Source organism: Solanum dulcamara, chromosome 6 (assembly GCF_947179165.1).
Source record: "Solanum dulcamara chromosome 6, daSolDulc1.2, whole genome shotgun sequence".
NCBI classification, from domain to species: Eukaryota; Viridiplantae; Streptophyta; class Magnoliopsida; order Solanales; family Solanaceae; genus Solanum; species Solanum dulcamara.
The window spans coordinates 6,961,233-6,984,777 of record NC_077242.1 but is presented as its reverse complement, the minus strand read 5'-3'; the positions used below and the strand labels follow the sequence as shown (position 1 = coordinate 6,984,777).

General features: G+C 33.8%; 2 protein-coding genes and 1 non-coding gene across 3 annotated transcripts; 1 reads left to right on the top strand and 2 right to left on the bottom strand.

The window, feature by feature from the left end:
* Positions 1-132: 132 nt before the first annotated feature.
* Positions 133-9,621, bottom strand: LOC129893045 (QWRF motif-containing protein 3). Its single transcript, XM_055968537.1, has 6 exons — positions 8,445-9,621; positions 8,167-8,286; positions 7,954-8,070; positions 7,710-7,799; positions 768-875; positions 133-380 (listed from the first exon to the last, which is right to left on the bottom strand). Exons 1-6 carry the CDS (start codon positions 9,606-9,608, stop codon positions 288-290), a joined length of 1,692 nt encoding a protein of 563 aa, XP_055824512.1. The 5' UTR covers positions 9,609-9,621; the 3' UTR covers positions 133-287.
* Positions 9,622-20,784: 11,163 nt separating this feature from the next.
* Positions 20,785-20,856, bottom strand: TRNAD-GUC (transfer RNA aspartic acid (anticodon GUC)). Its single transcript has one exon. It is a non-coding gene; the product is annotated as a tRNA-Asp (tRNA).
* A 1,181-nt stretch (positions 20,857-22,037) lies between these two features.
* On the top strand, positions 22,038-22,886 carry LOC129891890 (homeobox-leucine zipper protein HAT22-like). Its single transcript, XM_055967366.1, has 3 exons — positions 22,038-22,322; positions 22,464-22,543; positions 22,643-22,886. The coding sequence occupies exons 1-3, from the start codon at positions 22,038-22,040 to the stop codon at positions 22,884-22,886; spliced, it is 609 nt and encodes a 202-aa protein (XP_055823341.1).
* Positions 22,887-23,545: the final 659 nt, after the last annotated feature.

Sequence of the window (23,545 nt, the reverse complement as noted above, 5' to 3'; positions counted from 1 at the left end):
AAAAAAAAGAAAGATTGAAGCTGGTTGTGCTTCTATCTTCACGGTTGCACTAAATTTGTGTAGCATCACTAATATATAATGGAAAATCAACAAAAATACTACTCGTGCTTCTAGAAAGTTGCATACGTTAATGTTAAGAAATTCACTAAATATTTATGATATTAATTTTCGAATCCAGTTATTAACACTTGAACCTTGTCGTTTTGTAATCCAACAACCATAAAATTAAAATTCTGTCTCCACCTCTAACGTAAATCCGAGAGCATTTGCCTGCTGAGCTTAAATGATTAAGCAGCTACTATCTCCTTCTCTTTCTTGCAGTGCTGTTCTTGTTGCAGTCTTAATTGTATAATGCTGCATATTAGATTCCTTTCTTGACTCTGCCAATACAAAACGCAGAAGATTAACAAAGAGAACTCAAATGCTAATCTTATCAAGTATTCCCTCCATTTTAATTTATTTTTCTGATTTTGACTTGACACGGAGTATAAAAAAATAAAAAAAGACTTTTGAATCTTGTGATCTTATACTAAAGATATGTTGAACGTACCAAAATACTCTTTAATCTTGTGATCTTGATCATTTCACGTTGAAAGTCGAAATTATAGAGTTGTAATAAAAAAGAAAAAAACATTCTTTTTCAAACACACTAAAAAAAAAAAATAAGACTGACAAAGCGAAACACGAGTATATCATATGAACAAAGTAAGAAACTTTGTATAATGCAAGCAATGAACTTGAATAACTCTATAAATTGAGAAATTAACCTCTAGTGTAGAAATGTTTTTGAAAAGTTCCAAGCATTCTTCTAACAGCAACTTCTCTTGTACAACAACCTCTGCCATTTCCTTGATTACTTCTGCAGTTTTTTCAACCTGATCGAAAATTTCACATAAGTTAAAACTATTGGGTTCATTGTATAATGTGTGAATGGATAATAGTACATAGCATAAAGATTGGTGTATTAAAAATGTGAAAGTGCTGCAAGTATGAATGAAGTTATTTCATTCATGAATACTCATGTCATATGAATGCAACCTTTCGTATTTCCATGCAATCTTTCATATTTCTAGGCTGTCTTTTCACATATCATACATGAATCATTATGTTACACACTTACACCTATAAGGCATAAATATCTTAATCTTTCTCAGATATTATGACAAGTTTTTTTTAAAAAAAATAACAAGTTTACGAGAAGAAAAACATTACATAGTAAGAAAAAGTTCTTGTTTTTTAAAACTTCAAATGTGATTATAAGTCATTTAGTGGTTTGCTGGACAACAAATTTGAGGTACCGTTATTTGTTTGTAGTGAGTCATTTTGTCCTGGAAAGATATATTTCATAACCTGGGGTACTTGAGGGAGTAATTTCCTTAAGGAAATTCTGTGAATTCAGAGGATCTGACTCTTCTTCCTTTTCATCTTGTTGATTATATGATTTTTGTTTTCAAAATTTATTCAACTTCATAATGTATATTTCATTATTTGCAGGGGTGTTCATAGTTTGGGTAAAAACGATCCAAATAGAAAAATCAAACCAAATCAATCAAATAAACCGATTTTTTATTTGGTTCGATTTTACATTTTTAAAAACCGATAATATTTGGTTTGATTTGGTTTTGTTCAAAAAAACTAAAGAAATAACCGAACCGATAAATTATAATTATATATACATTATATATTATTTTTTATGAATATTTTTTATGCAAAAAATATAGCACACCTATTTAAAATAGTAAGGAGTGATACTTTTTTTATTTGTACAACCATATCAATAACTTATACATTATTCAGTAAGTTTATGTTATTTAGTACATTGACTTAGCTAACAATATAAACAAAATTTTAAACATAATTAAAGTTTTGATATAAGAATTATAAGATCCAAAATGGCACGAAGACAATTTTTTTTGGAGGAGTTATTGTTTTTTCTTCTCTTTTGAATGAATCATTTATTTTATTTTTGTGTATAGTTAATAACTGAATAACCAAACCAAACCAAACTGAAACCGATAACAATCAAACTGATGGATGTATATTTTAATTGGTTTGGTTAGTTTTAATAATTTTAAAACCGATTAAATTGATTTGGTTTTGATTTTGACCAATAACCAACCCAAATCGTCCCGTGAACATCCCAATTATTTGTATAAAATTTATTTGAAGTTATTTTGTTGAAAAAAACAGATTTTGCACTATGCCATTTAACAATCTTAAGAAAAATAGTTTCAATGATATTTTAAACTAGTGATGCTTCTCTCGTGTGAACAATAATAAGACGAGAAGAAAATTTAGTACAAGTTATGCTACTATAACCTTGTCAAACTAATTGATCTTTTTTTGTCGTTAACATTTGGAAGTTTCTCGATTTTGATTATCTTATTGTGTAATTGTTTATTGAAACTTTACTGCTTTAAATCTAAAGAAACACATGACAATGCTTTATTTATAATTGGTTTCTGGAGTTTAAAACCTTTGTGGTTTTATGTTCTGTTTGAATTTGATACTGACTTGGAGAACCTAAAAAGTTTGTCAGGAAATCAAGGTTCATTGGATTAACGATTGTGAGTTATAAACTTCATTGTCAAACTAGAAACAAATTTCAGCAAGATGACTAAGAAATTGAAACCATGGATGATATGGCATCAAAATTTGTTGCAATGGATATTGCTTCATCGAGTTGTACAAGTGTTGCACCTGCTATAGCATCGGCTGAAAAAAATTTGTAAAATTCACTGACAGCAAAAAATGTTATTTTATTTAACTACTTTGAGTCTACAAAGATTTATCAAAGAAAGTATTCCTAAGTTGGCGGATTCAACTCCGGAAGATGAACGCATTATGGCTATTGAAGCTTGGAAGCATTCTGATTTCTTATACCAGAACTATATTCTGAATGAGCTTCATGATGACTTGTATAATGTGTACAGTAATATAAAAACCTCCAAGGACCACTGGAATGCTTTAGAAAAGAAGGATAAGACGGATGATATCGGATTGAAGAAATTCATTGTGGTAAAGTTTCTGAACTTCAAGATGGTAGATAGCAAATTTGTTGTTACTCAATTTTAGAAATTGCAAGTGATTTTCAATGATCTCCTTGCGGAATGTCCAACGATTAATAAGGTTTTCCAAGTAGCTGCTATGATTGAGAGGTTACCTCTTTTGTGGAAGAACTTCAAAATTACTTAAAGCATAAGAGAAAGAAGATGTTCCTTGAATATCTCATTATAAGATTGAGAATTGAAGAGGACAATAAGGTTGCGGAGAAGAGGTCTCGTGGAAATCTAACAATATTAGGAGCCAATATTGTTAAAGATGGAAGGTATAAGAAGAGAAAGATAAACTCTACACAGCAAAGCAGTCAACTCAAGAAGAAATTCAAAGGTAATTGCTTTAATTGTGGCAAAATTGATCATCGGGCTACATATTATAAGGCTCCCAAGAAAGCAAAGAAGAAAGATCAAACAAATATTGTTGAATTCAAGGATGACGATATATGCGCTATGCTTTCTGAACGCAACCTTGTTGATAATCCAAGAGAGTGATGGATAGGTTTCGGTGCCACCGGTCATATATGTGCCAACAAAGAACTTTTTGCATCATATGAGCCTACTCAAGGTGATGACAAGATTTACATGGTAAAGTCGGTTGCAAAGGTTGAAGGAACAGGCAAAGTTCTCTTGAAAATGACATCTGACAAGGTGGAGACTCTCAAGAATGTGCTACATGTTCTAGAATTAAGAAAGAACTTGGTTTCTACTTCACTTCTTACTAAAAATGGATTTAAATGTGTATTTGTTTCTGATAAAATTGTAATTAGTAAAAATGAAGTGTATGTAGGAAAGAGCTACCTTTGCAAGGGCATGTTTAAGCCCAATGTAATGGCTATTGCTAATAATAAAAGTTCTTGTTCTACTTACTTGCTTGAGTCAAGTGGTTTATGGCATGAATGTTTGGAACATGTCAATTATAAGACCTTGCGAAAACTGATTGGTTTGGAAGTATTGCCTAATTTGAGTGTAATCAAACACAGTGTCAAATATGTGTGGAATTTCATCCTTTAGACTTGATTCACACGGACATTTGTGATATGAAGTTAACACCAACGCGTGATGGAAAAAAGTATTTCATAATTTTTATTAATGATTGGATTAGATATTGTTATGTTTTATCAAGTAACGATGAAGCAATTGAATTATTTATGCACTACAAAACTAAAGTTGAAAATCAGTTGGATATAAAGATAAAAATGATATGAAGTGATATGAGTGGAGAATATGAATCTCCATTTGTGGAAATATATTTGGAAAATGAAATTATCCATCAAATGACTGCCCCCTATTCACCCCAATCTAATAGGATTGCAGAAGGGAAAAACCAAATTTCAAAGGAAATGATGAATGCCTTGCTTATAAGTTCAGGTTTATCACAAAACTTGTAGGGGAAGCTATCTTTACAGCAAACCAAATACTCAATAGAACGGCCCACAGTAAGACACAATCTATTTCATATGACAAGTGGAAAGGAAGGAAACCTAACTTGAAATATTTCAAAGTGTGGGGATGTCTAGCAAAAATTAAAGTTCCTGTGCCCAAAAGGTTGAAAATAGGACAAAAATTATAGACTATGTGTTTATTGGGTATGCTATAAATAATAAAGCAGGTCGATTTTTGATTTATAAATCTGAACATCCAGATATTCATGATAATACTGTAATTGAATCAGATAATACTGAATTCTTTAAAAACATTTATATGTATAAAGATAGATATGAAGAATCTAATTGGAGGGGGGGGTTCTATACGACCTCAAGATAAACCAAAGAAAAATACACAAAATGAAAAAAATCCAAGGCGTAGAAAGCATCAAAGGACTGCTACTTTCTTTGGGTCAGATTTTGTAACGCTTCTCATTGATAATGAGCCTCAAACCTTTCAAAAAGCAATTCCTCTATGGAATAATCTTTTTAGAAAGAAGCTGTCAATAGTGAGATTGAATCAATCTTGAATAACCATATTTGAGAGTTGGTTAATCTTTCTCCGAGAAATAAGCCTTTAGGATCAAAATGAATTTTTAAAAGGAAAATGAAGGCCGATGGTACTATTGACAAGTACAAGGCAAGATTTGTAGCCAAAGGCTTCAAACAAAAGGAAGGCCTTGATTACTTTGATGCATACTCGCCAGTGACAAGGAGTACATCTATTTGGATGTTGGTTGCACTAGTTGCAGTATATGATCTTAAAATTCATCAAATGAATGTAAAAATAACTTTCTTAAATGAAAAGTTAGAGAAAGAAATTTACATGGAACAATCTAAGTGTTGTGTAGTTCTTAGTAAAGAAAGAAAAGTGTGCAAACTTGTGAAGTCACTCTATGGATTGAACAAGCACCCAAATAGTGACATGCAAAGTTTGACTAAACAATGTTGACAAACAGATTTAAGATTAATGAGTGTGACAAATATATTTATATTAATGATACTTCAAATCATAAGGTCATTGTTTATTTGTATGTGGATGATATGTTGATCATCAGTAGATTTGAAATGAAAGACTTTGGAGTTACTGATGTTATATTGGGAATAAAATTCTTCGAACTCCACAAGGTTTGGCTCTGTCGCAGTCTCAATATATTGAAAAGGTACTTGACAAGTTCAGTAATTGGATTTCAATATTATCAAGAGTCCAATAGATGTGAGCTTTGTACCTCGAAAGAATAAAGGTGAAAGTGATTCACAATTAGACTATGCGAGAGTGTTGGAAAGTTTGATATATATCATGAACTGTACACGATCATATATAGCATGTGCTATTAGTAAGTTGAATCGGTACACGAGCCATCCCAACCAAACTCACTGGATGGCAATAAAGAGAGTTTTAGGATATTTAAAACATACTCAAAATTATGCTTTGCATTATGACAAATATCCAGCAGTAATTGAAGGATATAGTTATGCTAATTGGATCACCGAATCAGATGAAGTAAAATCCACAAGTGGATATGTATTTACTCTTGGTGGTAGAGCAGTCTCCTACAAATCATCCAAACAGACATGTATTGCTTACTCCACTATAGAATCTGAATTTATCGCTTTAGATATAGCTGGTGAAGAAGATGAATGGCTATGAAATTTTTTGGAAGATATGCTTTATTGACCTAGACTATTAGCACCTGTATGCATACATTTTGATAGTTTGACTGCAATAGGTAATTCTTGACACATAAGATAGAGACATAATACCGTTAGAGAACTACTCCTTAGTTGATTTATCACAATTGACTATGATTGACTATGTAAGGTGAAAAGACAATATGTCGGATCCACTTACAAAAGGCCTAACTAGAGAGGGAGTTGAAATGACCATCTAAAAGGATGAGTTTAAGGCTTAGGACAAGTTAAGCATGATAGTAACTCTACCTAGCAGACTGGAGATCCCAAAAGCTAGGTTCAAGGAGATTAAATAAAAATTGTGTTTGACGGTCCAACATTGTCAAATAATCTAACCTATTCTCACAATGAAGACAATGTTCAATGACCAAGGATAAAAGCTTATATTGAAGCTTTTTAATGGTTTCTAAGTTTGGCAGGGCATGACCAAATAGTTTCTCTACGGGAATAAACATTTAGGAATCACCTACGTGGGAGCGAAGTGGAAGCCGCTTCAAAGGGAATGTTAGTAAAGGCCGATTCTCTAAGCTCTCATGAAATCAAGAAGTGTTCATGTCTAAAACGAACAAAAGCACAAGAACCATAGATGGTAAAAGGCTGATTGTGTGACTTATATTATCTAGGTGTACATTCGAGTTCGACGGTTCAAAAATATCGCATTTATCGATTGGTCGAGTGCATTCGATATAAGTTCACTACGAAAAATTCAAAGGGAAACCCACTTATCCCGATGCAACTAGTCTTTGTTTGTAATCACACACTAGTCTGTGTATATCTATTTTTCGTTTTATAGTTATTCCCATTCATGTGGGGGATGTTGGATTATATAATGTGTGAATGGATAATGCTACATAGAATAAAGATTGTTGTATTTAAAATGTGAAACTGCCGCAAGTATGAATCATGAATATTCATGTCATATAAATGCAACCTTTCGTATTTCCATATAACTTTTCATATTTCTAGGCTACCTTTTCACATATAATGCATGAATCATTGTGCTACACCTATAGGCTATAAATATCTGAATCTTTCTCAGATATTGTGATAAGTTTTTTGTAAAACAAATTTACAAGAAGAAAAACATTACATAGTAAGAAAAAGTTCCTGTTTTTCAAAACTGCAAGTGTGATTATAAGCCATTGAGTAGTTTGCTGGACAACAAATTTGAGGTACCGCTATTATTTGTCCTGAGTCTTTTATCCTGGGAGGATATATTTCATAACCGCGGATACTTGAGAGGAATAATTTCCTTAAGGAAACTCTGTGAATTCGGAAGACTTGACTCTTCTTCCTTTTCATCTTGTTGATTATATGATTTTTTGTTTTTAGAATTTATTTAACTTCCTTTTATATATTTCATTATTTGTATGAAATTTTTTTGAAGTTATTTTGTTGGAAAAACAAATTTTGCACTACGTCATTTAATAAAAACTACCTTGTATGAACTTACTTTTATATTGTTAGCACATATAAATTAAATCCGTGACAATATAAGCAATGCAAGAATATCTAGAGCAACCGAAAATCTTACTCCTGGTGAGAAGTTGGATAATATCAACTTGATCGATGAAGATAAATCTGATGCATGTTGAAGAGCAATAATAGCTGATTGTGGTTCCACCTACAGGCTTAATCTTGTCAGTGAACACCTCCAGCGAAAAATTATAAAGTATACAAAAAGTTAAAGTAAATACAGATTAAAAGTTACTTTTTGATCATGTATATTAAATTTTGAACACCCTCAACGATTTTTTCTGATTTGCCATTAGACTTACCGTCGCTCCTTCAATGAGAGGAACCCTACAGACTGCAGATTGTAAACAATCTAGGGATACTGACACTGCTGAAGAATGCTGCCTTTCAATAGAACCCCAGGCTTCTAGTAACTTTATCTGCACAATACATGGCGAAAAAATCATGTCTTTAATTGTTGTAATGGTTTTTGTTACTGTCTTACCAATATTCGTTAAGGGTAACTTAGTTCTTACTTGAGAATGAAGAACAAAACTCAATTTCATCTCAAGCTTTTGCCTCTGTAGCTGCAACTTCTTTTGTACCACAGATTGTCTCAATTTTATTACACCATCCAAAGCATATACTAAGTTTGCCTGAGAAAAAAACAAATAAACACATATACTCATTACAAAGTTTAATATATGGAAAAACACTACTGAAGCAAAAGAACCACAGATACCGCTGCATGTATAGGTCAAAAATTACTTTTTATGGATAATATATTAGTAAAATTCTTGACTTCGTGACTGACCTCAGCTTGTTTACTGATATTGTGATGGACTGAATCAGCTCTGGCATTTACATATCTCCACTGCAAAAATCTATTATGAAGTATCCTTAGATGATGAGCGCTCTCCGTCATGCCTGGCCTAAGAGGGGATGCTGCACCAGATGCAAATTTCTTACCTTTGAGCAATTCAAGTCCCATGCTAAGGAAATTCCCAACTTTTTTCCCCTTAGAAGGACTCGTTGGGGGCTTCATATTCGATGTAAAAACCCCTTTGTTTTCCATAAACACAGGAGGAGAATTTGGCCTTCCAGGAGACAAAGCCCATTTAGAAGTTTTACTGTAAAGTGAAGTAGTAGCCCTTTGTATTGGCTTATGAACACTGGAATCTGAACTCCATCTTCGCGATTTTGATAACGAATCTTGCATATACTTGGATGGAACTTCGATACCAGCTTTTCTTGAACTTAGTGTTGGTGCCATATATGATGGTGCTACAATATTTCTCCCAAAAACAGGGGAATCAAAACTGTTGTTTGAACAAATGTCACTGTATTCGGATTCCGATTCATTTGCTATATCGGATAAAATATCTGATCTAATTCTTGCTGAATTACATCTTCTTCCAAGAGAATTCCCATCAACAGAAAATCTTCCAGGGGCTATCTGATCACTATTACCTTCCGATAAATTCGAAGACTTTGATGAATTAGTCGAAAATCTCCCTGGAAACTTGATTTTTCCTGTGTATCCCATTGATCGACCAAAAAACGATCTTCTTTTCTCTTTTGTCATTTCGTTTTCATTCTCAAACCTACTAAACCCCGTGCAACTCTTTTGCTTACTCAGAAACAGGGGATGAGAATTTGAATTTTCGCGATTTTTTCGCTCTTCAAGGTCTTTTAATCTATCATTTCCTAAATGATTAGCAAGAGTATCCATCATTGTACTTGAAGAAGAAGAAGAAGATGGCCAAAGTTTACCCATTAATCCCGATTTTTCGAGACTTTTATGCTTCTTATAATCAGTAGATGATCTTGGTTTCGGGACTATACATTGTGGAGACTGATTCTCATCGTCAAGGATTGAAGAATTTGAAGTTGGAGACAAATATCTTGAACGAACTTCTCTAGATTTTGTCTTTTTTGGCTTACCAAAATCGATGTTTTCACAGTCGTTTTCCTTCATAGTAACAAACAAAATTAGTAATAAAACAAACAATAATCTCACAGAGGAAAGATATATTTTTAAAATTTTTGTTGTTGGATTTTTTGGTTTGTTACCGAAAATGAATGAAGCTAAAAACAAACACTTAAAATGTGGCGGCAAATTAGATGCTAAGCCGGCATAATTACAGGGTTTTTGGTGGATGGATATTGTGAAGTTACGAAAAAGGGTTTTATATTGGAAGATTTTGGTGAGAAGGGGAAAGGGTAGTTTTGGGTTTTTAGATGTGGAAGTAAAAATTTGAGTGTTGGTTTGACTTGGATAGAGTCCTTAGAAAACAAATGATATCAATAAGGATTATGTTTTGGAGTTGGGAGAAATCAATATTAATTTTATTTAAAAAAGGAGTGTTGTTTGAGGATTCTGTTTGATTAACTTAGCCGGCATTCTTAGTATTAGCAAAACATGGAGATGTGCCACTTGGTGGTTCTTGAGTTTGGGATTTAACTTATATTACCTAAGCCTGTGTTTTGACCATAAATTTTAAAAATCTATCTTTAAATATTTATTTGACAATAGATTTTGAAAATCTATCTTTAGAAAAAAAATTTAAATTTCAAAATAGGATGCGGACGATTTTTTTAGGAGAAATTTCACTTTCACTCGCAAAAATTTAAATTTTTTCAAAATTAAATACATGTCCAAATACAACTTCAAAAACTCCAAATTTGTGAGGCTTCAATTTCAAAATTTATAGCCAAACGAGAGCTAAAAAAAGGTTTTACACTTAAAGTATATGTTATAGTTTATTGTAATTTTCTTACAAATGACCTAACAAAAAAAAGCTATTTTAATTTCCGGAGCATTTCACATTCATGAGGGAGTTAGAAAAGGGCTACACCCACAAGAGAGAGTGTAATATAAACGACAATATACTCTAATACAAATATTAATAACTAATTTTACAATTAAAACTCTTGGCTTATAGATCATATAGAGATCGTAGTCTTGCTTCCTTCGCCACTCAAATGTAGTGCATTTGCCGTGCTTAGGCCGCTTCTTCTAGGACTCATTCAGTCGAAGTAACTAAGAACTTCAGATTGAAGTAGTAAAATTATTGAATCATCAAAACGATTGATTCAAAAGTGACTTTTTTGTGCAACCTAATATATATTCACTACTAAATTGGCTCGTGCTTCTCACGGGTAAGAGAAAAATAAAATATTTCTATTAATTATTATTTAAAACCATATATCTTTCATGAACTAACTATTATACTGTAACGGATGACTTTTTATAATCGGTGTGATAAATTGACAATGAAACTTTTTGCATATCCATTGTTTCTAATATCTCCTTACGACATTAAGATTTAGACCTAAAATGTAAATAAATATAATTGTTAAAATCTAAATAATTTTTTAATATCTTCATTAATTAAGTGCAAATAATTGAGGTCATAGTATAAAGAGAAATCCGTGAAACACTTCGTGATTACAATAGTTATTTTGGGATAATTGATAACAATTTTTCTCATAGAATTTCATAAGTTAAAATGTAGTCTTTAAACACATTCAAATGTAACCCAAAAATTCAAATACAGAACGTAGGTTCATCTAAATAAAATACTCCTCCATCTTACTATTACAAAGATAATGCAGCACATTTGTCTTTAACAGACAACAAATACAAACATTTATCAAGCAAATAACATCATTTAACCTTCAAAATAGAAATTTAATCGATGCACTCATTAATCATACAAAGACAATCTATGTGAAAAGTAGAGTAATATACATATTATACTATTCTAATTTTGAGAAATAAAAACACCTGTAAGTAGCTATGAAAAAAGACATATATTCTTCCTGTACTAATGGAAGTTTCGGAAAAATTTGCTTCAATCACCATTTTCTTGTGCCGGACAATTTCAATTTCTCTTCTAGTTTGTCCAAAATTCAAGAACTACCACAATGCCAGTCATCTGATCACCGTAGTAACTATTCAGAGGAAGAAGAGCACCATCCACAGTGCTATCAGTTTCAAGAATCTGGTGCAAGTGAAGGAACGTATAAATTAGGGATAAAACCGTAATCCTATATTGACAGGACATAATTTTGGCATTGTTATAGACGAAACTGAAGTATCACAAGCTGGAGATATTAAAGTTTCATGGTATCAAATACTTATATCTCATTAATACAATCTCATGTGGAACAAACAGTATATCCAACTAACATGTTCAAGTGAAAATAAAGATGCCATGTTCATGTGATAAGAAATCTTAAAACACTGCTGCGTTTAGAACACGTTTATACTATATGCTCTCAGTAGTTATTAACCTCAAGAAACAAACTTTAGTTAACATGAGAATAGAAACCACTATAATTTATACTCTCATAGTCAGCATACTTCTCAAACTGATTTTTTTTCATGGGAATTCAACATTTAGTGGTTCATTAGCGAGCTTGGACCTCGGATTAAGTTATCTCAAATTGATATTTTCAGAGAATGTTATATAAGGTATTTTCCAATTGTTTCTATTAGTGCGGTACATTAACTAATGAATTAATGTTTTAAGAATGATGAAATCGATTTCCATTGGTTTCTCAGTAGTTATTAAACTCAAGAAACAAATAACTATTAAGGTGTTTTCCATTTGTTGTAAGAGACAAATGAAGAAAATCACGTTGATTAATTAATTAATATTTAAGTTATTCACAATATATAACTACTAAACCTAATCAATAGGATTACACATGAATTATCAATGCAAGCAAACATATATTTATGTACAACTAATTGTAGTCTAACTATCATGTAAACAAAAAAAAATTCAAAATAAGCGCAAACCTGAGTTGGATGTTTTCTCAGACCATCTCACTCATTAATATTTGGAATACTGGTAGTATTTGTTGCTCCTTATTTCAAATTGCCTTACAAATTGTATCTAAAGAGCCATGTACCGATAGTAGCATTTGCGAAACGAATGTCATTATAATTACCAAAATTTCAAGAGAAACAAAAATTTCCACCCCCTAAAGAAAGGAGCTAACAAAAAGGAACCTCCATATATACGTCTTTTTTTTTTCTCTAGACAGAAATTCTTGTGTCAATATTCAATAGTCCGCTTCATCCAAGTCTAAAATGAGGAGATATTACCTTGACTTCGCTAGATATTCATTACAAATTTTATTGGAACACTGAATAAAGAAAGCTCATATTAAATGAGTTATAGGCAATGCAATTACATTTGAGATATGTTCGATGCGTCAAAAGCCGCTTATGTAAATAAGGGTCATGTGAGGGTTGTGCAAAATATTAACAGAATAATTGGAATTAGGACATACAAGAAAATCAATACTTACTCTGCATTATATGAATGTGAAAAGAACTGTGTAAACTTTTTCCATGTCCATTCATTCCCCAAAGGAGAATATATTTATTGTGATACAATATTGAAATAAGAAAACTAATTATATGTTACCAAATATGCTACCAAACAAAGGAAGGAAACTAATTATATGTTACCAAATATTTATACTGCAATACCCCCCCTCTAGTTGGAGCATGAAAATCAAAAATGCCCAACTTGGAAAGCAAGAAGTCAAACTGAGTTTTGCCGAGAGCTTTGGTAAAAATGTCTGCCAATTGTGAAGATGTTGAAACGTGTGACGGAGAGATCAATCCTTCATTAATTATATCACGAAAAAGTGACAATCTACCTCAATGTGCTTTGTTCGTTCATGGAAAACTGATTTTTTTGCAATGTGCAAAGTGGACTGACTATCACAAAATAATTTGATCGCCTTGGGATGTTGAATACCTAAACTCAACAACAGACCTTTCAGCCACTTCAACTCACAAGTGACCGCAGCCATGGACCTATATTCAGCCTCTGCAGAAGATCTAGAAACTGTGTGTTGCTTCTTTATCTTTCAAGAGATGGGAGATTGACCTAGAAATACTAGCCAACCTGTCAACGAACGGCGAGTAAGCGAACAAGCAGCCCAATCAGAATCACACCATCCCTGCAAAGTCAACTCATTGTCAGCACACAACAAAATACCCTATCCTGGGGTGCCTTTCAAATAACGGACCACTCGCAAGGCCGCTTCCCAATGTTCAATTCGAAGTTCTTGCATGAATTGAGACAAAATATGAACAGAGTATGCCAAGTCCGGTCGAGTGACCCCCAAATAAATCAAACGCCCGACTAATCTACGGTAGACCTCCGGATCCGATAATAAATCTCCATTTGCAAGGCCCAGTTTATGATTTTGCTCAATAGGGAACCCACTTAGCTTTGCACCTAACAACCCTCCTTCAGAGATAATATCAAGAGTATACTTGCGTTGACACAAAAACAACCCTAATGAACTACGAGCTACTTCAATACCCAAAAAATATTTGAGAGACCCAAGGTCTTTCATTTTGAAACAATCACTCAAATAGGCTTTGAAAGTTGCAAGTGCAGCGGAATCATTCCCAGAAATAATAAGATCATCAACATAAACCAAGATATTAATCTGAATATTTCCTCTAGTAAATGTAAAAAGAGAATAATCTGAATAGGATTGTAGGAAACCGTACTCTTTTAAAGCAGTCACCAATTTTGCACACTAACATCTAGGGGCTTGTTTTAACCCATACAGCGATTTGCGCAAACAACACACCAACGTAGGATCTGGACTTTCAAACCCGGTAGGGAGCTTCATATACACCTCCTCATCAAGGTCACCATGTAAAAAGGCGTTATGAACATCCATTTGGTAAAGTTCCCAATTTTTGGATGCTGCAATGGCTAGGAAGGCTCGTACAATAGTCATCTTGGCGACCGGAGCAAAAGTTTCATTGTAGTCAATCCCTGCTTGTTGATGATTTTCCAACACAACCAAGCGCGATTTGAGCCATTCCACATCTTCATTTGACAAAAATTTGGTCTTGTACACCCATTGATTACCAAGTGTTTTCTTACCCGGAGGAAGATGTTCCAAAGTCCATGTACCATTGTCTTCTAATGCACGTATCTCTTCTTTCATTGAATGTCTCCAACCTTCGTGTTTCATGGCTTCTTTGAAGGTCTTAGGATCCTTACCAAAAATAATAGTTGCAAGAAACTTACGATAATTTACAGAAAAATTGTCACAATTAATATAGTATGTCAAAGGATAGGGAGTACCTGAGGAGTGATTGTTAACTGGAGTAGTAGGAGATGGACTATTAGCAAAAACTGAGTATGTCACATGATCACGAAGCAAAAATAGGGAAATTTCTCTCGAAAACCATGCCCCAAGCCACCTTCCACATCCGTGGCTAGAGTATGGTGTTGTTGCCCCCCCGGCTGCCAACAGGCGCTGGGCTTCCAGCGGTCTGGGCAGTGGCCGTTGGTTGCAGCTCGGCCTGGATGCCAGCAGACGTTGGTTGGGCTGTAGCTTGCGGTTGTTGCTCGGCAGCCTCCGAACTATCAACTTCGCCTCCTAATTCATCTCCGTACACCATAAAATCACCATCAATTTCAGCACCCATATCAAAAAAATTAGAGGAAATATGGACATCTTCCGGACAAGCAAAAGGAAACACATCCTCCACAAACTTTACATCGCAAGAGATAAAAAATTTCTTCATATCAAAATCAAACAACCGCCACCCCTTCTTACCAAATGGATATCCCAAAAACAAATACTTTCTGCTTCGACTAGTAAATTTATCACCCTGAGTTTTCTGATTATGAGCAAAACACAAACATCTAAAGGTACAAATAGCATCGAAAGAAGGAGGTTTATGAAATAAAATTTTGAAAGGTGTTTTATTTTGTAATATGGGTATGGGGATACGATTTATGAGATGAGATGCAGCAAGAACACATTCACCCCCAAAAAAAATAGGCAAATTGGCCTGAAATCTTAGAGCCCTCGCAACATTCAACATATGTTTATGCTTCCTCTCTACTCTCCCATTCTATTGCGGAGTACCCACACAAGAGGTTTGAAACAGAATACCAGTGGAAGTAAAATAATTGATCAAACAATTAAATTCGGTACCATTATCACTTTGTACAACTTTAACTGTTTGATTAAATTATCGATCAATTATAGCAACAAAAACCATAAACATCTGAAACACCTCTGTTTTATCAACCAACAAGTAGATCCAAACAGCTTGGGAAAAATCATCAACAATTGTTAGAAAATAACTAGCTCCACAAGATGAAACATGTCGATATGGACCACACAAATCACAATATATTTTCTCAAATATTCTAGACGTTTTATTATCACTTAAAGAAAATTTGTCTCTAGGATGCTTTGCACGTAAACACACTTCACAATCCTTTGCTAAACTACTCTTATCACTACTGACATGAGGAAGCAACTTAACTACTCTCTCAGAAGGATGCCCTAATCGTCGATGCCATAATTCCAATGCTGACACTGCCATGACAGTGGACACATGTTGCACCACATTCGATTTGCTAAAATAGTATAGTCCGTCCCTCCTAACTCTTGTTCCAATCAGCTCCTTTAGTGGGTCCTGAATAGCATACATATAAGAATTAAAAGAGACAATATTGCGTAAATTATTAGTAAGTTGGGGGACGGAGAGTAAGTTACAACGTAAATAAGGCACATAAAGAACATGATGTAAAATGATTATATCTGACAATCGAACAGATCCTTCCAAAGAAGCAAACACTGTTTCACCATTAGGCAAACCAATAGGACAATCAACGGTATAGACGTCAAACAACCAAGATTTCTCACTGGTAACATGATGAGTAGCACCGGTATCAATAATCCAAGAAGAAACATCAAACTTACCATTCAAGCGATTTTCTAGAATTGTAGCATTACCAAAAAAATCCCGTAATAGCCTTTCATTGATCGGAAGTAAAGTGCTGACCCACGACAACATTATTTGATGTAGTTGTTACACAATTTGCCTAGGGTAAAGACATGGAGGTGCTGTCGGACGTGGCAATCGCACGTAACAAGCCACGACCTTGACCAGTGGAAGACAGCCTTCCACTCTTTCAGTCCACCCTTCGGGATAACCGACGATGTCATAACATTTACTAACATCATGACCACGCTTCTTGCAATAAGAGCACACTAAAAGTGACCTACACTTTTCAGTCACATATCCTACCTTCTTGGAATGTGAGCATATAGGACGATCTGCAGAACCACGGCCCCGTCCGGCAGTAGCACGAACCGCAAATCCAAGAGCCTCGATCAACATTGTCTCGAATTCTTGTTTGGCTGTACGAACACGTTCCTCTTGAATCACAAGCTGATAAGCCCTATCAAGACTTGGTAATGGATCTTGAGACAATATATTAGTCCGCAGCGAAAAGTAATACTCGGAATACAGACCCATCAAAAAATTATGAAGTTTAGATTGCTCACGACGAACCTCATGTAAATGACCCGTCGTACAACTGGAGCAACAAGTACAAAAAATTAGGGGCTCATGATGATCTAATTCTTGCCATAGAGCATGTAATTTTCCGTAATATACGGACACTGACATGGTTTTGGTTTGTTCACATTTAGCCAGGGAAGATCGAAGTTGTTGAACGCGTGGTCCATTAGTCTGCAGAACCTCCTTTGAAAGTGATCTCAAAAGGGTTTGACCTCTCTAAATTTTGACAAGAAAGATTTGACATCAGCATCAATGGTATTGGTGATCCAAGAGATTAACATTGCGTTAATTGCAGTCCAATCGGACTTGGTACAAGGAGGCTGCGGTTCAGTGATAGTGCCGTCCAAGAACTCAAATTTACGTCGTGCCTCCAACGCCGTTTGTATGTCGGTTGTCCATTCATCAAAATTGTCGCCTTTGAAACGAGTAGGCGTGATATAGTCCCCGGGTCGGTCTTGAGGACCGAGAAAATAGGGAGAAGTAAACTCAATTTTGGGTGGTGGTGGAGGAGGTACGTTATCACCAGCCATGGAAAGTTACGATGAAGAGAGAGAAAAATTTGGCTCAGATACCATGAAAAGAACTGTGTAAAATTTTCTCATGTCCATTCATTCCCCAAAGGAGAATATATATATTGTGATACAATATTGAAATAAGGAAACTAATTATATGTTACCAAATATGCTACCAAACAAAGGAAGGAAACTAATTATATGTTACCAAATATTTATACCGCAATAGAATGCAACTCAGAAGCTACTAATATAACAATTGGAGCAAGAGAGAAAACATTCCCTAGCTTATAAATGAAATCTTTCAGAAAAATCTTAGCGTAGCTAATAATAAATGCAATTAGATTTTATTTTCAGTTATGTAGGAATGATAGAATAAAAGGTAGAAGCAAGATATTTTTACACAAAGGACAAAGAAATCTTTTCAAATTTAAGCTGGAGAATAGAATAGTACTAACCTTTGTTCTCGAAAAGCTTCAATTTCATGTGTATGTGTGAGAGTCTATGCTCTCACAAGTTAATTTATGGACTTTTTTTTTTGCTTTTCTAGAGTTCCCCGCAACTTTTCAAAGAGAATTCTTGGTTCAGTTCTCCACCTTAACGACAGATATCATGCTTGGAAGCTGCTACCACTAAGACTGATTATGAACCTTAGATCATTACATCTAAATTATTAATCAACTAAAGGAATGAAAATTTACTGACCAAACTGAAGCAAGTTAGAACTCTAGAGACTCTAAGTAGAATTCACAAACATGTTTGACGTTATTGAATAGCCAGGGATCCAATTTAGTGCGGCAGTTCCATGCAATGAAACTATTAGTCAATGACGTGTTCGTTGTCAAGATAGATCTTTTTGCTTGTCTTTCAAGATATTGCGTATAAAGAGAAAGATTCATGAAGTGAAGCAAATGTAATTTCCCTAATTGGCATAGAAAGGCTTCTAACTTTTCTTTTCAACTTCCAAAATAATGGTATCTGCAAGAGAGACTGAAACATGTAATCAGTAACCTGGTGCATAAAGCCTTAGGGATTTCACTTCAATAAGCTAATAGAGAAACTCCCAAAATTCTTCTTTTACTACAGCTTGATGTTTCAAGATTTTGCTTTCGATCCTCATTAAGCTAACCCATGATCATTTGCTATCCGTTTACGTTTTAGGGTTTGTAAACCATTTATAGTAACGGTATGTTGCAATGGCTGCAACAAATTCCAAATGAGTAAGAAATGCATCGTCTCTTCCTCCACCTCTTTGGCGTACATTCTGGAATACTTCTTTGAATTCCAATTCTTAAAGGAATGCAGTGTTTTCTATGACCCCGCACGCGTTCAGGATGGTTAATCGTTCTGTTGTTGTTACTCGTGATAACGCCACATATCATTGTGCATGGTTGAATACCGATATTGATAGATATAGTCCAACACGATGAATAGTTTGTCCTTAGTTCATGCCGTTTGATCGTAACTCTCCATCACCCTGTTGAGACAAATATGGCACTGAGTAAGTATGGAATTATTTGTTGGCACAGAATCGGTTAATGAACATCGCACATCATAGAGTAAGCTATATAACATGAATTTGTAACTTAGAATAGAGCAGGTAGGCGGGGTTAAGTATTCTCTTTTATATACTCCCTTCATTTATTTTTACTTGTTCACTATTGACTTTACACAATTTTTAAGAAATTATAAATAAAAGGGTAATTTTACTATATCACCCTTTGAATATTATAAATATAATGTCTTGAAAAATGTAATAAAAAAATTACTACTAATAAATAACAAGGGTAAATTAGGAACTAAGTGTAAATTATCTCTTGATTTCATAAATTGGACAAGTATTGTTGGACATCTATTTTAGTAAAGTGAACAAGTAAAAATGGATGGAAGGAGTATAGATAAAATATAAGATAAAAGTTATTAAATGAAGCTCGCTTTCTCGCATTCGTTGCTAAGCTATACGAGCCTAATATGGTAAAGAAACGACTTTAAGGGGTGTGCATCGATTAATTTGATTGGGTTTTATGTATTATCGGTTGGGTTTATTGATTTTTTATTTCACTATCATGTTCCTCACTAACCCGAAAGGCTTTCTTTAAACCATACTTTGGGGAGGGGATCTTTGAACCTTGTTTGAATAGCAGGCGGCACATGTCCTGATTCTGGTTTTGGCTGATCCACCGACGTATGCAGCGGAAAGGACCCGCAGCTCTCGAAGGGGCCACCGACCACCGAATCACTGTAGCAAACCTCTCTAAGGTTACTTTTGGCCGAATCTAACTTCATTTTCTACGCCCCTTCACTTAAAGGTGGCCAAACCGACTTCATCGAAAGGCTCTCCGCCTTGTGGCATTATTAGGTTCACTTGCAAACAACAGGCGGTACAAAGTAAAGCTCTTCCGTGTTTTTTAACACGCTAAATCAATAACCAAATTAATAAAATATTTTTTATCGATTTTTGGTCCTTAACTGTTGGATTTTTGATAAATGCTCATAAAATAAATATATGAGTTCTCCAGCAATTTGGGCAACAAGACAATAATGTGACTCTACAGAGTGCTCGTAAAATAAAATAATATAGTAACTAACAAGAAAAGAACAATACAAGTGCAACATAAATAAAATAGTTTGTTTCTTGTGAACTCAAAGTCAGTGTGAAGTGTGAATTAAAGGCAAAAGATAGAATGTAGTAACCAATAAGGTATTATTAATATTTAATATTTATGTAGGAGAAAAATAGTAAATTACTATGGTTTTAATGGGCTACTGGTTTATAATAACTCAATATTAAAATCAAAACTGAACTGATAATTTGATAATTTTTTTTATAAAACCATTAAAAATTTGTTAACCCAATAACAATAAACAAATAACACTAAACCAATAACAATTTTATTTTGTTCAATTTATTGATCGGTTCAATTTTTTGGGCATCCCTAATAATTAAAAGCAAATAATCCTTTTGAAATTTACATAGCATGTTAAATTAATAATTAGCTTAATATAATCGTAGTTACATCACTTAACCAAGGGGTAAGTAAGTAGTGGTTGTAATTTGTGTTCTAGATAAAGTTAGTTTATATAGAACCAAACTTAAAAAATATTTGTTAGTTCCATACCTTTTTTAAAAAAAAAAGTTAGTTCCATACTTCAAAGTTAAGCCCCCACTAAAAAAAAAAAAAAAAAAACACAAAACACAAAAATGAAACAACCCAAAAAAAAGAGAGAGAGAGAGAGAAACAGGCAAAAAACAGTAACAGCGCCGTTGCCGGGGATCGAACCCGGGTCACCCGCGTGACAGGCGGGAATACTTACCACTATACTACAACGACTACTTGCTTGTTTATTTCAGTTTATTGATTCTATTCTTATTTCTTCTTTTGCTAGCGACTATAGATTGGTTGGGTTTGGGTTATATGAGAAAATTGAGTTATTTTTTAAAAAAATCAGGCAATTTCATCTGATTTGGGGTTTTCTATCCGGTTGAAGGGTATGGATGATAAGTTTCGTTACGGTGAGAGTATAAATGTTCGAATAGTATAACGGAGGGTAAAACTAGCTATTAAATGAAAATTGAGGGGTATTTTTGACCCTTCTCCCTTTTTAATTTATTAAATATCTTTCACTAGACTTTCATCTCCCGTGGTGATGGGGTTTTGGTGAACTCCTACTTGGTGGTTTCATGGGTCGTTGTTAGATCGTTATCTAATTTTTTTGAACATCCGATTGAATATGGAAGACATTATTAATATCATTTAAATTGTTATTTATTATTATTATGAACGTCATAGTATTTTGTGTTGTATAGTACTTGAAATAATTGTCACATTTGGTTTATCTAGAGTTCATTTTACTAATCTTTAAAGCTATACAAAATATACCATACTTTGCTTTATTTCTCTCATATCTATATGGTAAAAAAAATCTTTAAATGTTTGTCAAAACTCAGAAAGTTCAACTCTCGAAAAGCAAAACACGACAATTATTTAGGGATAGAGGCAAAACAAACTCCTAGTCTCTTAATGGGTTCTTATTTTAATCTAATTACATGATTCTTTTTGTCATGGAATTATTCTTATCGTTAGTTCGTTACTAAATGTATGAAATCAATCCAATCTCATTTATTTTTCTGAGAATCATAAATGTGTTAAGAGTTTCTATACGTAATTGGAATTGGAAAAGCCCTTTTGAATATATAAAAATTATTCTGGGAAATAGGGGGCAAGTCAAACAAAGTCTTGTTCAAAGTGTAAGTTATTGGTTTCCTTAAGAGGAGTCAATTGTTTTAAACGCATGCCATAATTATCATTAAACTCATACTTAATTATTAATGACTCTTGTATAATTAATACACAATTAATCAAATCTCATTCATTGTCTTGAAACTAAACATACCATATAAAGATCCTTCTCAATGGAACAGTTTCACTACAACTCTCAAATCATACCATTATCTTCCTGTAGGTAAAAAAAACGTTTCCTAACAAAGTAACTCTGACTCATTCTTCTCTCTATGGGAAATAATGGCAATGAAGCTTGTGACACCAGACTCACACTTGGACTTTCCACAAGTGATCATCAAAAGAAAATTACATGTCTAGATCTATCTATTATTCCTCTTCATTCTAGTGATCATGGCACCAACAAGATTGATGGGTCCAGCGCAAAAACTTGTAAAAATTACAGCAAATTTAACAGTGAAAGCAAGAAGATTGGTGTGAGAAAGAAACTGAGGCTTACCAAAGAACAATCCACTTTGCTTGAAGACAGTTTCAAACACCACACTACACTTGCTATGGTATCAGTAACTGTCTTATAGTTTTATGTCTTTATGGATTTAACTTATATACGCTAACAGGATAAAGAAATTTTATACTATAAGTGTATGTATAACCTGACTTATAGATAGATTGATGGGAAGTTTCTTTAACTAATGCAGGGTCAGAAACAAGAACTTGCAGCAAAATTAAAACTCAAACCAAGGCAAGTAGAAGTTTGGTTTCAGAATAGAAGAGCAAGGTAATTAAATCTTATTTACTATATTTATTTCATATTTCTTTTTTATTATATAACCATTCTTAATTCTTTTCCTTTTTTAATTCTAAATGTGTTATAAAGGACTAAACTGAAGCAAACAGAAGTAGACTGTGACTTCTTGAAGAAATGGTGCCAGAGTTTGAATGATGAAAATAATAGGCTAAAGAAAGAGTTGCAAGAGCTAAGATCAATCAAGATTGATCAACGGGCGATGCCGTTTCATTTCTCCAAGGCTAGGACACTGGCTCTGTGTTCATCATGCCAGAAAATTTCAAGAGGAGACACTGATGAAATACATGAAACAGGGCCGGAAAGTGACCAGTGATGCAATGTCCAAAAGTGCCAATCAAAACAAAATTCTTGTCAATGGAAAGAAAAAATAATAGCCCTTATTTACCACAAAGTTGTTATTAAAAACAAAGCATGACATGCTAATACAGATGAAGAACCACAATTTTGATTCACCACTGATATTCAATCTAACAAACATGAAATTAACCTTTATGTTTTTTATATTCCTATAGTCCATCAACTTTATGTTTGGTACAAGCAATGGAGACTCATTGCTATAAGTAGTGTCATCTAATATATAGTCCGTTTGTCGAACTTTTAAAATCTGCTTATTGTGGAAAGTGATCTTCGAAAAAGTACTCCTAGAGAATAGCAGAATGTGTTTGGCAAACTAATTTGAAAACACACTTGCCAATATTAGAGTAGAATTTGTGCTTGGCCAAAAATCCAAAAGTGCTTCCAGAGGAGAGCTGATATTTTCTACTGCAAAATTCCTGCTAGTACTCAAAAGAACTTGTGTTTTCTCTAAAAGTTTGGCCAAACACCTCAACTCTCTAAAATAAGCACTTTCAAAAAGAAGCAGCAAAAACACTTTTGGTTTTCAAGAAACTTGGCTAAACGGAATAGTTCTGTGGAATATTTTTATTAAATGCATGTCAATGTATGTATGTAATACACGCAGGGGCGGAGCCA